General features: G+C 39.8%; 1 protein-coding gene across 12 annotated transcripts in view; it reads right to left on the bottom strand.

Annotated features, from left to right (window-relative positions):
- LOC132400854 (regulating synaptic membrane exocytosis protein 1-like) overlaps window positions 1-13,588 on the bottom strand; it is a 554,853-nt gene that overhangs the window by 22,385 nt on the left and 518,880 nt on the right. For 11 of the 12 annotated variants that reach the window (XM_059982306.1, XM_059982314.1, XM_059982312.1 and 8 more), the window contains one exon: window positions 4,783-4,921. In XM_059982306.1, the coding sequence (XP_059838289.1) occupies window positions 4,783-4,921 (139 nt within the window). Of the gene's footprint in view, window positions 1-4,782; window positions 4,922-9,575; window positions 9,998-13,588 lie in introns of those variants that run through there. The other variant, XM_059982319.1, reaches the window with a different exon arrangement.

Raw genomic sequence — 13,588 nt, forward strand, 5'->3', positions numbered from 1 at the left:
TAGGAGATCTTTAGAGTCCCTGGCATACTGATGTTCAAGTCGTCTTTAACTCACATCCACCTGTCTTCCTCTCTTGCTGTGTGAAGGACATTTGTATCCATGAATTGTGTGGCTGAAATGATTACTTAAATTGAAGCAAGCTTATAGTGCACCTTTCCAGTCCTAGCTGCAGAAATGTACTAATTCCAAGTAAAGGTCCGACTGTTCTCTCCACTGCCATTTTACAGATATCTTGTCTTTAGATTAACTATCTGCAGAGGATCTCTCTCAGCTGGCTTCAGTGCATTTTCTTGAAGGCCTAAACCCTTCCCTTGTTGGTGTTAACTGCCTCAAGTCTGATGAGTTGTTCAGGAGGACACTGCATACATATTGCTCCCCAGTCACCCGTTGTTCTTCATCAATATCTTGGTGTTGATACATCCAGCAGGTAATCCTTCCACAGAATGGAAAAAAAATAGGAATTCTGAATCTGACTTTGCCTCACCCACTCAATGGACCTTGAATGGTCGCTCATTTTGTTCTTCTGTTGAGATTAATTTCCACAAAGTTGAGAATGAAAGTGAATCCTACTTTCCTGCACCATCAGGAAGGCAAAATGGGATTAGTCCCAGATGTACAGCTATTTCTGTGACACCAGTGACACAAGGTGCATTCAGACCATAGCTGACTACAAGCCCACCCTGTGTGTCAACAACAGCGATGCTTCTCTTCCTGAAAGGCTGAATGTCTTTTATGCAGAATCTGATGCACAGGATGATGTGCTGACAAAGAAGGCCCCACTCTTCCCCCTATGGAGCAGGCACTCTGTCTGGCTGCAGCTGATGTGAGGAAGACACTAGCCAGGGCTAGCCCACAAATACTGTGGGGCCGGATAACATACCTGGATGGACGCTGATGAACTTTGCAGTCCAGTTAACAAAGGTTCTAAAAGACATCTTCAACATCTCTCTGAACCAGTAACCTGACTCAATGATTACCATCCAGTGTCACTGACTTCAACAATAATGAAGTGTTTTGAGTGATTTATTATGTATCTCATTAAATCCCATCTTCCTATTGTATTGGACCCTTTCCGGTTTGCTTAATGCTCAACTCATTCCACTGATGATACCATAGTTCTGCATTCCACTCAGTCCTGTCCCACCTGGAAAATGGTGCCTCATTCTCCAGGATGCTGTTTATCGACTTCAGTTTGACATTTAATTTGATCATCCCTCTGAAGCTGGTGGGCAGACTGTCCTTGCTGGGTTTCAATACCTCTTTCCATAACTGGATGTTAGGCTTCTTGACAGAAAGACCATAGTCAGTCCATGTTGGCAGAAGGATCTCCAGCTCCATCACCCTGAGCACCAGCACCACTCAGGGCTGCATGCTCAGCCTCTGCTAATCCAACACTGCACTGCTAGATTCAATTCAAACCAAATCATGACATTCATTGATACGACGACGGTTAGTCTCATCAACAATGACGAGAAGGCAGCATACACAGAGGAATTAGAATGGCTGGTGTAATGGTTTGCACAACAACTTGAGTCTCAGTGTGAACAAGACTAAAGAGATTATTGTGGATTTCAGGAAGGTGCAGGCTGACTACTCCTCTCTGCATATAAACAGCTCCTTTATGGAGAGAGATAGGAACACCAAGTTTCTGCGAGTGCACATAACAGACAATCTCACCTGGTATCTCAACACCACCTCTTTAATCAAGAAAGTACACTAGAGCAGATTTAGGCAAGTGAGATTCCTCCCCCACCCCCACCCCACCAATCCTAACCAGTTTTTTTAGGAGCACCATTGAGAGTATCCTGACCAGCTACATCAGTATCAGGTACAGGAATTCCAAAGCATCTGACCATAAGTCCCTACAAAGGATTGTGGGGCCTGCTGAGAGGATCATGGGGTCTTTCTTCCACCCATCAGAGATACTTATCAGAAATATCATACACACAGTGCCCTTGCCATTGCCAATTATCCCATCCCATCCACCCAACAATTTCTTTGACACCCTCCCATCAGGCAGGAGGTACCGTAGCATTAGGACAAGGACGATTAAGATGGGAAACAGCTTCTTACCCTTGGCTGAACTCCCTGCCACCATCCACGTCTCATCATGTACGAAGCCTTAATAGTGTTATACAGTTTACTTTTTACCTCGTGTTGTAAATACACATTATTTATTAATTTATCTGTGGTAATCCACTTTGTGTTGTGTATGAATTATATGTACTGTGCTGTGTTCCGGAGGAACATTGTTTTGTTTGGCGGTTATACATGTGTACAGTTGACTGACACTTGAACTTCAATTAGCTAAAGGCAGATATATTAGGCATATAGATGCAAAACAAATGGAGGGCTATGTGGGAGGGAAAGGCTAGATTGATCTATCAGTAGGTTAAAAGGTTGGTGCAACATTATAGGCCAAAGGGCCTGTACTGTGCTGTACTGTTCTATATACTCAGGGAATTATTTGGTGTTATGATTGAACACCATTCAGTAAAGACAGTAGTCATTCAAAGAACTGAAGGAGAGGCTGTTGGTAACTGATAACCATAGGACTAGGAACCAATCAGAGAATAAAATGGGAGTGGCTCAGATAGTGACAGTCAACATGAACTACAGTTAAGTGACTAATTCTCTAATCTGATCAATAGAAAGTAATCACTCTGGACAATATTAAGTGAGTTATGTGTAATACTTACAAATTAGTCAAAATATTTATTGATATTAAGCATTCAAATTTCACTTTTTAATTTTCTTTCAACAATTATATTTTTGAAAATAGCCTGATTAATCTATGATTAAATGTTGAATGTATTTCAATATTTGAGGAAGTCAGTTTGAACCAGATATCCAATGGAACTCTCCATTCATCCTTCTCTCCATTTACACATCAGCCTTCAAAATGTTTCTTCACAAGCATTTATCCAATTCTTCCAGGATGCTCTCAGGCTATGTATCCAAGATCTTATCTTATCTTGCAGTGTAATAATGTTTCTTTATATTATTTCTGATTTATTTGCCAAATTCTATCAATGTTCGTGTTGAAAGCAAACAGCATTATGAAAGACCCCACACACCCCTCATGCAAACTCTTCTCCCTCCTGCCATCTGGGAAAAGGCACCGAAACATTCGGGCTCTCATGACCAGACTATGTAACAGTTTCTTCCCCCAAGTCATCAGACTCCTCAATACCCAGTGCCTGAACTGACACCAACTTACTGCCCTCTACTGTGCCTATTGTCTTGTTTATTATTTATTGTAATGCCTGCACTATTTTGTGCACTTTATGCAGTCCTGGGTAGGTCTGTAGTCTAAAGTACTTTTTTTTTTCTGTGTTGTTTTTACGTAGTTCAGTGTAGTTTTTGTACTGTTTCCTGTAGCACCATGGTCCTGAAAAATGTTGTCTCGTTTTTACTGTGTACTGTACCAGCAGTATGGTTGAAATGACAATAAAAAGTGACTTGACTACTTCAAAATGACCAGTGATTATAATAGAGATCTGGGGAACATCACAGCATTACTCCCTCTGGCCAACCATCTGCCTTTCATTCCTTTGATGGTTTTGTACCCATGTACAAAACTTTCCTGTTAATCCCAAGCACATCCACATACTTTGTGCAAATGTTTTAGGCATATACATATAGTTAGGGTGCCTAAGGCCTTTGCATAGTACTGTAATAATTTTGTGTATTGCACTGTACTGCTACCGCAAAAAAATCCACAAATTTCATGACATATGAGTGATAATAAACCTGATTTTGATATGTGTGGACTGAGATTGGGAAAGCAACAGGGACAGAGTACTCGTGCGTGGGAGAGGGGAAGGAGCAGGAAGCTTCGGAGAGGTATTCAGTAATGATCAATAAAGCAATAGTTTGGAATAAAATTACCTTGCCTGGTGATTTAGGGCTGGGTATGTCTGCACCAGCCCCACTCCCTCACCCTGGCACTCCTTCTCTGCTACCTGTCCCACACCTCCTGTAGCACTCCAGCCTTGCTAAATTGAAAAATTGCTCTCTGCTCCATGTTGACAAATGCAGTACTGTGCAAATGTATAAAGTACCCTAGCTATAAATACACTTTGTGTCTAAGACTTTCGCACAGTACTATATGTCAGCCATGCAATCTCATGAATCCTGAGCCTTAATTCTTTAAAGAATTGAATTGTTAGACAAATGTGATGTGACATTAATAAATGGTTTATTTTAATTAATCTATTCATATTGCTTACTCTATACTTTTCCAAATGCCAATTAATTTTGTCCTTCATACTGTGGTGGGGGGGGGGGCATAGTTTAAGGTCAGGGGGAGAGATTTAATAGGAACCTGTGGTGGGGACAACTTTTCATGCATTGAACAGTCCATATATGTCAGAAATGGCTGAGATAGATACATTAACAACATTTAAAAGGTAATTGGATAGATAAATGGATTGGAAAGGTTTCGAGGGATATGGACTAAACATGGGCAAATGGTATTAGCTTAGATTGGAATGTTGTTCAGCATCAACCAAATGGGCCAAAGGCCCGGTTCGATGCTATATGACTATGACTAAGTGTGATTTGCATAAATTAGCTTCTTCTCAGCCAGCACAAACATGATAGCCCAAATGGATTCCTTCTGTACTGTAAATTTTTATAATTCTGAAATAAGGAATTAATCTTTTATTTCTTTGTGAAAGGAAGTCTCTGCAGTGTGAGGTATTAGTAACAGTATCTCACCACCAGATGTTTTGGATCCCACCTCTGACAGAGTATCCAGAGGGAATTCAGTGTACTTACTTTCCTTCAGAGCTGTAGCTGTTCATGCTCCCATCGGTGGATTCCCGGCTGGCCTGCCGTGTCATGCGCCGCATTTCCACTGCCATGCCAGTCTCTGTGCTTCTCTGGATGGCATTTCTGGACTTCTTCACTCTCGCCTCTGTTGACAAATACTCACTTTGAAACACCTCAGAACATTTTAGTAACAGGTTCATTCAGTAACAGTAAAAATGTAAAGTAAGAGTTTGGATGATGGGTTGACAGGCCAATTGCTGCTTATTTAGTCTTCTAATGGACTTTTACACTCAGTACCCTGATGATGCATAATGCCTCATGGTTCTCTTAGCCCTCCTAATAGCTTGTTTAATTATTTCCTGTTTCCTTTATATTCCCCAAAGGTCTTGCCTGATTTCACCTTTGCCAGCTGTCCATATGTTTCTTTTTTCTTTTAAATTTACAATCTCATGCAACAATCATTGGAAGAACTCAGTGCGTAGAGACACAGTTGTGGGAGGAAAGGAATTAGTGATATTTTGGATCAAAACCTTGCAATCGGACAAACTCTCTGGTTGTCCATGGCCTTTGAATCTTGCCATTCTTATCTTTCATCCTTACAGAAACACCTGGCCCTGAACTCCAACCAGTTGGCCTTTAAAAAAAATTTCCACACATCATATGATTATTTACCTTCAAGCAGCCTCTTCTAATCTTCCTTAGTTTTTGTCTAATAATGTTGTAATTAGCCTCCCCCCATTTAGCACTTTTGACCAAAGACTAGTTTTATCCTTAAACATAGCAGAGAACTTGTGGAATTATGATGACTATTCTGAATGTGTTCTGCCATTGAAACTTCAATCACCTGGCAAAGGCTCACTAACCAACACCAGTTCTAGTTCTGTCCCAACTCTATCTGAAAAGGTGAAGGTGTTTTAAAGGTTAGCTTTATTTGTCACATGCATGTCGAAACATAGAAGCATACATTGAAATGCATCATTTGTGTCAATGACCAACACAGTTTGAGGATGAGCTGAGGGCAGTCTGTAACTGTTGCCATGCTTCTGGTACCATGCCCACAACTCATTAACCCTAACGTATAAATATACGTGGGAGGAAACCCGAGCACCTGGAGGAAACTAATGCATTCATGGGAGAATGTATAAACTCTTTACAGTGGCAGGAATTGAACCCCAAATAGCCCCCAATATCTGCATTTTGTTTCAACAAACCTAACAAATTCTGTCCCATTTAAGCTCCTGGGACTGAGAAAGTCTCAGTCAATATTGGGGAAATTAAAAACAATCATACAATAATTTTATTGTTTTCACATCTTTCCAGGATCTGCCTGCATATCTGTACTACTAGCTCCCACCAGCTATTTGGAGGCCTCCAGTTTAACCCATCATTGTGGTTACATTATTTTTATTCCTGAGTTCTTAGACTTGCTTGATGAACCCTCCAAGATGTCTTCTTTAAATGCGACCGTGACATTCTCTCAAATTGGTCATGCAACTACCCATATTCCTTCTCATCCCTCACTGTCATGCCTGAAAATTCTGTACCCTGAAATTTTAAGCTGCCAGTTCTACCTTTCTTTCATCTTAGTTCATGTAATAATTCACAATCTAATCTCACACCTGCCTTACTCTTTGCATTAAAATAAATATACTACAGACGGTCAAACCTGGTGTATTTGTGAATCTGGCCGTCAAAGTCTCTGTACTTCGGCTCACTACTTTCAACAGCCCTTCTCAAAAATGTCAAATTCTATTGTATCACCCATTAAAAGATCATGTATTTGTCTTCCCAAAATGTAGCACTTCACACATCTCAGCAATAAACTCCACCTGCCCACACCTGGTCAAATTCAACATCCTCTGTATGGCGTGCTGAATTATTCTGATCAGTCTATCTTCTGCCAAACTTCTAATCATCTTCAGATTTATTATTATGTCCTTGGCATCCAGTCTAGTCATTGCATAAGTACTGGAAACAGTAATGGGCCCAAAAATAAACACTGGAGACATGGCAGGGTGATTGGAGATGGCGTGGTTAATGGTGGGCAGAAGGGCCTGTTTCTATATTGTATCTCTCAATGATTCTCCATGATACTATCATGTTACCATCAGGTAGAAGGTACAGAAGCCTGAAGGCACACACTCAACCGATTCCTAAATCGACATTGAACCTGTGAACACTACTTCACTTTAAAAATATATATATATCATTTCCACTTTGCATGATTTTTTATCTATTCAACATATGCATACTGTGATTTATTTATTTATTATTATTTCTTCTTCTATATTATGTATTGCATTGACTGCTGCTGGTAAGTTAACAAATTTCTTGACACATGCCAGTGATAATAAACCTGATTCTGATTCCATGACTAGGGAATACCAGTTTGGTAGTACCATTACCATGGCTGTCCTACTTACTGGAACGCAGGAAGAGGTTAATCAGCTGATCAGATCTATAGTATGCTGGCTTCCTACAAAATTATCCCATCAATCTCATTCCTTCTCCTCCCCTTCCCCTTTCCCTGTTGCCAAGGAATTTGTTTTCTTCACACATGTCCATTAATCCCTTCGTGACTTTTTTTGCCACTTTCCACACTAAAGGCATTTCACAGGAGCCAATTAACCAGTATGTCTTTGGGACATAGGAAAAAAATGGAGCACTCAACAGAAACCCACACATTAACGGGGAGAATGTGCAAACTCCACACAGATGGCACCCAAGATCAGATTACCATTATTTCTCTATTTCCAAAGGATTTCAATGCCTTGAGTGTGATAGGCTTAGTATAAATGGGTACTTAATAGTCACATGAATTAGGTGGCTTTGATGGCCTGTTTCACAATGATCCAATGCCAATTCTCCAAGAAAGAAGATTTTCATTCATTCTGTTGTGAATGCATGCAAGAAGACCAATCTCAAAGCAGTATATGGTGACATATACATACTTTGATAATAAATATACTTTGAAATTTGAATCTAAATCCCTTCTTCCTGTTCCAGTCAAAGCATTATCTTGATCATATATAAAAAATATTAGAGGACTATACAACAGTCCTTTACAGACCACGTCTATGCTAATCCTATTTGCACGCCTTAGGCCTAGGGTTGTTTACATCTTTCTTAAGTATCTGTTCAAATGCTTTTTACCATTTGTATCTGTCTCCAACACTGACCTTGGCAGTTTATTCCAGATAACCATCATTCTCTATGTGAAGAACTTATCTCTCAGATATCCGTTAAATTTCATCCCTCTTACCTGTGCCCTCTAGCTCAAATTTCCCATGGGCCAAGAATTTGATTCCATCTATCCTATCTATGTCCCTCATAATTTTAGAAAACCTTTTTAAAGTTATCCTTTGGCCTTGTACATATCAGTGAGAATAAACCCAATCTATGTAATTTCCCCTACATTCTAGCAACATCCCAGTGAACCTCTATTGTGACTACTTCCTTTCTGCAATGTGACCATCATGTAATACTTACAATACTCCAAATGCTGTCAAACCAATGTCTTGTACTGCTGTACCATGATGTCCCAAATTCACATGGGTAGAACTCAGAAATACATTAAATAAGGAGATAACCACTTTGATAGAATTATTCCATAGCCAACAGGAATTAAAGGAACTAATTTGTAGGGAGATTGTGGATAGGTGTAGAAATAATTTTTATTTTTAATTTTAATTTTTCTAATATTGACAGAGCTGCCATAGCACTATGGGATTAGATAGGGCAGAATTTGTTCATTGTGTCCAGGGAAGTTTTCTGGAAGCAGTATCTAGACTGCCCTACCAGAGGAGCTACAATCAATCTCTCATTAAGACATGAGGATGGACAAATTGGTGACTATGTGAAAAAAATCAACACAAAATTTCTAAAAGGAATGAACTAATTTACCATGGACTATGATCACAGGCTTGTTTATGGAGACATATGTCCTTTGATAATTTATTTGAACTTTGATGAAGAAAATATGATAGTGATGCTAAGGTAGGCACATTAAATGCATGGAATGGAGGGATATGGAACATGTGCAAGCAGAAAGGATTAGTTTAATTTAACATCACATTCAGCCTGTTCCTGTGCTGTACAGTTCTAGATTCTGTTTTGTTCCATAATATTAACTGGGAAATCATTAGGACAATTGGCTTAGATGGGGCATTTAGATAGGCACATCAATATGAGGGGTAAGGAGGCATATGAATCATGTGTAGGCAGAGAGGATTAGTTCAGGTTCAGATTCAGATTCAGTTTATTGTCATTTAGAAACCACAAATGCAATGCAGTTAAAAAATGAGACAATGTTCCCCCAGAATGATATCACAAAAGCATATGACAAAACGGACTACACCAGAAAATCCATGTAACGTTTGGCAATCCCCAATCCAGAGTCCGGAGAGGCTGCTGCGTATTAATATCGCGCTACCGTCTAGTGCGTTCCCTGGAAAGGAGCTCCAAATCCACCAGACAAAAAACAAGACCAAAAACTAAAGCTACAAGACCTGCACAAAACCACATAATTACAACAGTGCAAACAATAGCATAATTGATATAAAAAAACAGACTATGGGCACGGTAAAAAAAATAGTCCCAAGATGTTAAAGGACTGTAAATTCAAAAGAAATCACCACAGTTTCCACAAGTCCCCAGAGTCCCGACAGACTAGCCATCCCATGCCGACGGCAGAAGGGAATACCCCCGCTAGGACTTCCAAGGCACCGCCCGACTCAGCCTCGCAGACGCAGCATACAATAGAAGCTCCGTCAAAACCACCTCGCAGATGCAGCACACACCGAAAGCGACCTGAGTCCGTCGAACATCCGAGCCGACAACCATCCCCTCTGGCACAGCTTCTCCAAGCACCATTCCTCTGCCGAGCGTATTAAGACAGCCCCGCCAACGGCCATCGGCAACGTGACCCCGAGGACTGGGGGCCTGTTCTTCCCGGCAGAGTCCCGGACCTCACAGCAGCAGCAGCAACGAAAGCGGGTCTTCCTGAAATTTCCCGATGTTTCTCCGTGCTTCCACGTCTATTTTCAATCGATTATGATTGCTCACAGCACCCCACTTCACAAACAGATAATCATTTCTGGAGTGGCCGCTGCAAGGTGTGTCGTGCCGCCATCTTGGAGTATCATTTTAGTTTCCATTGGCATCATGGTTACCACAGACATCATGGGCCAAAGGGTCAGTCCCTGTGCTACACATTCTACGTTCTATTTTCAATTTCCAAAATCTGGACGTGAATTTGAGAAGCTGGTGACAGATCCTACACACGTGTTAATCCAAATTCATGATGCATTTCTATACTCCCATACACAAGTTTCCTGCTGCATTCACATTGTTAGCTTTCAATATCAACGATTATTAAGCAAGAAACTAGTCTAGATTGGCAACTAATTTTCAATAATCTTTAAATTGGTTTATGCACTGCAAAAGGAACACCTTATTAATAGTTAATTTTGGAGATAAACACATTTTCAGTTTTTTTAAAAAACATTATCATTCTTAAATATAAGCTTAATGGAAAGATAATAACTAATTGTGTTCTGTAACACTGTCCAATTTCACTGGCTGATTGATTATACGATTAGAAATATAAATAGAATTTATTAAGGATTGCTTGAACTGATGTTTTAATACAGTTATTTACCCCAGAGATGAGGGGAGGACAGTCAGACATAAAATTAGAAGTTGGTTGCTCACGCTGTTGCCCAGAACACTTAATTCATCCAAAAAGTAATAGAAATTTTGATTTCTCCTGTAAATACCAACTGATTATTTGAAAACAAATTTATGAATAATTAGTTCTGGTAAAAATTAATTGGCATGAAATTATCACCATTTCTCTCTTCAACTTTTGCCTAGCCTGCTGAGTTTATGCAGCATTCTCCTTTTTAAATCCTCAAGATTTTGATTTGTGATGAAACTGATAAAGTTTATTTATGAAGAGTTATTAATGTTACAAAATCCAGACATTTGTTGCAGGTTTTGATGTGCTTAAGACATGATTTTAAATCATGATGAAGATACTGCAAATGTTCAGCTGCTCTTGCTGTGAGCTCAGTTCTGCCCATTCTGAATCTGTCAACGTGGTTACATGATTTTTATGACAGTGATCACCACAATGGCTGTGTGGCAACTGATGCCTCCCTTGATGCTTGACCTATTATAGCCCATGTGAAAGGGCTCAAGGGCCCAAAAATGGGCTTCAGCATTATTAGGTCTCCAATACACATGAAAGGGATCAGCTATGCCAGATTTTGATCTTAGTCAACACCCAATGTCACTACATCCAACAAGATTTAAAGGATAATGAAAACAGAGAATAATGACTGAATTTCTGCCAAAACCCAGTAGATTCCAAAGCTAAATCTCCCTGTTCTTGTATGCTATTGATTAAAATTAATGAATGTCCAATTTAATGCCATTTTAGCAGCAAAAATATCCAGTCAAGAAACAGCACTCCCTAACTAATGTACATACTGTAATATATATCAATCTATGTAATAACATTGATCACATAAATTGCAATTTCCAGAAGAATCTTCAGTTAATTGTTCAAACCTTTTCCAAAAAAATGGCCCTTCTACTACTTACACTCTGATTGAAAAACAGTTGCAAGTTTTTTCTCTCTCCATTCACATTGGTCCTGATTATATGCTTTTTATTGAAGATATGCCATTGCTTGTACAGCGCAGAGATATTGTGTGAACGTTGCAAATGGAAGCTGAATAGACTTTTTTCATTCTGTTAATTATCATCCCCTTTTGCCCTCAAGAAGGTGGTGGTGATCTACTTATGAACCAGCCTGTCTGGTGGAGGTATTCCCAAATTGCCACCACCCTTACCACTGTTCTCCCCTCATCTCTGGGGTAAATTACTGCATTAAAACAATGCCAGACTATGGATCCGGAGGTGATAAATTATATTTCCAAACCAGGGTGGGGATTTGCAGCTAATAGAGTATAGACCTATGCCAGCTATCCTTGTCCTTCCCAATACAATAGACAACAGACTGAATACTTTTTGAATACTGCTACTTTAAAGTGTTCCATCACACTACTGACCTCTATATTGTAAATGGTGGAATGGCAACAATTTTATCCAGGACTATCATGAGATCCTAAATTAATTATTTTCATTGGTCCATGGGAGGCAAGTGATGAATTTGTTAGGCTGTTGCTAAATTTTTAAAATATTTTTCTTAACACGAGAGAGGTACCTGATGACTGGAGGAATGCAAATACAGTTCCTCTTTTCAAGAAAAGGCAGCAGGGAAGTCTGGTAACTATAGACTTGAGAGCCTAACATCAGTGGTAGGGCAGGTACTGGGAAAAGTTCTGAGCAGGAGGTTTAATGATCATTTGGGACTAATCAGAGATAACCAGCATGGCTTTGACAAGGACAGATCCTGTGTCAATAGCATAGTGGTCAGTATAACATTATACAGCGTCAGCGACCCGGAGTTCAATTCTCCTGCTGTCTATAAGGAGTTAGTATGTTCTTCCCAAGACCACATAGATTTCCTCTGGTGCTCTGGCTTCTTCATATATTCCAAAGATGTACAGGTTAGTAGCTTAACTGGTCACATTGGTGTAAATGGACAGTGTGGGCCTGTTGGGTTGGAAGGGGCCGTTACTGTACTGAATCTTCAACCAAATAAAAATAAACAAAATAATTGGACTAATTTATTTGAAGAGTTAACAAAGTTTACACAAGATACAGCTGTAATCTGAGGTAAAAAATAAAATGCTAGAGCAACTCAGCGTATTGGGCAGCACTTGTGGAAGGAAATGCAGAGTTGGAGTTTCTAGTTCAGACTCTTCAATTGGAATTACATGGATCATATCAGATCCTGCTTCAAAGTATTGTGGCCCATGGGACCCAGAAAAGTGGGCAAACTGGATCCCAAACTGCCATAGTAATCGGAGAGACAGGAGGCTTGTTTTTGTGAATCCCTTCCTGTGAAATGTGTAATCCAACATCGATTGGTGCTTTGACCCTTACTGTTTATGATGGACTTGGATGTGTATATGACACATCATTAGTAAGATCATGGATAACATAAGACCATAAGACTAGGATTCTAGTGAATACAGGCTCAGAGCCATCAAATGCTCTTCATTTGACAAGCTATTTTAATCCTGGAATCATTTTCATGTTCCTCCTTTGAACCCTTCCAGTGTCAGCATATCCTTTCTAAGATAAGGGATCCAAAACTGTTCACAATGCTCCAAGTAAGGCCTCAACAGTGCTTTATAAAGTTTCAACAGTATATCCTTTATATTCTAGACCTCTTGAAATGAATGCTAGCATTGCATTTGCCTTCCTCACCACAGACTCAACCTGCAAATTAACCTTTAGGGAATCTTGCACAAGGACTTCCAAGTCCCTTTGCATCTCAGTTTTTTGCATTTTCTGTCCATTTAAACTATAGATCCCTATGGAACATCACCAGTCATCAGCATCTAGGCAGAAAAGACTCCCTTTATTCTCACTCTATGGCTCCTGCCAATCAGCCACTACTTTATTCATGCTAGAATCTTCCCTGTAATACCATGGGCTTGTAGCTTGTTAAGCAGCCTTAAGTGTGGCACCTTGTCAAAGGCTTTCTGAAACATGAAGATTAGAGGAATTGTTCATCTCTAGAAGAGAAGTATCAACATGTAGGTGAAATGGGCTGAAAATTGTCAGATTAAATTAAAATTCAAACAAATGAGGTGATTTATGTTGGGTGTGCAGATGAAGCTCAAAAATACACCAAGAATGGTAAGAACTTAGGCCCAGAGGAACCATAAGACCC

Source organism: Hypanus sabinus, chromosome 10 (assembly GCF_030144855.1).
Source record: "Hypanus sabinus isolate sHypSab1 chromosome 10, sHypSab1.hap1, whole genome shotgun sequence".
Classification (NCBI taxonomy): Eukaryota; Metazoa; Chordata; class Chondrichthyes; order Myliobatiformes; family Dasyatidae; genus Hypanus; species Hypanus sabinus.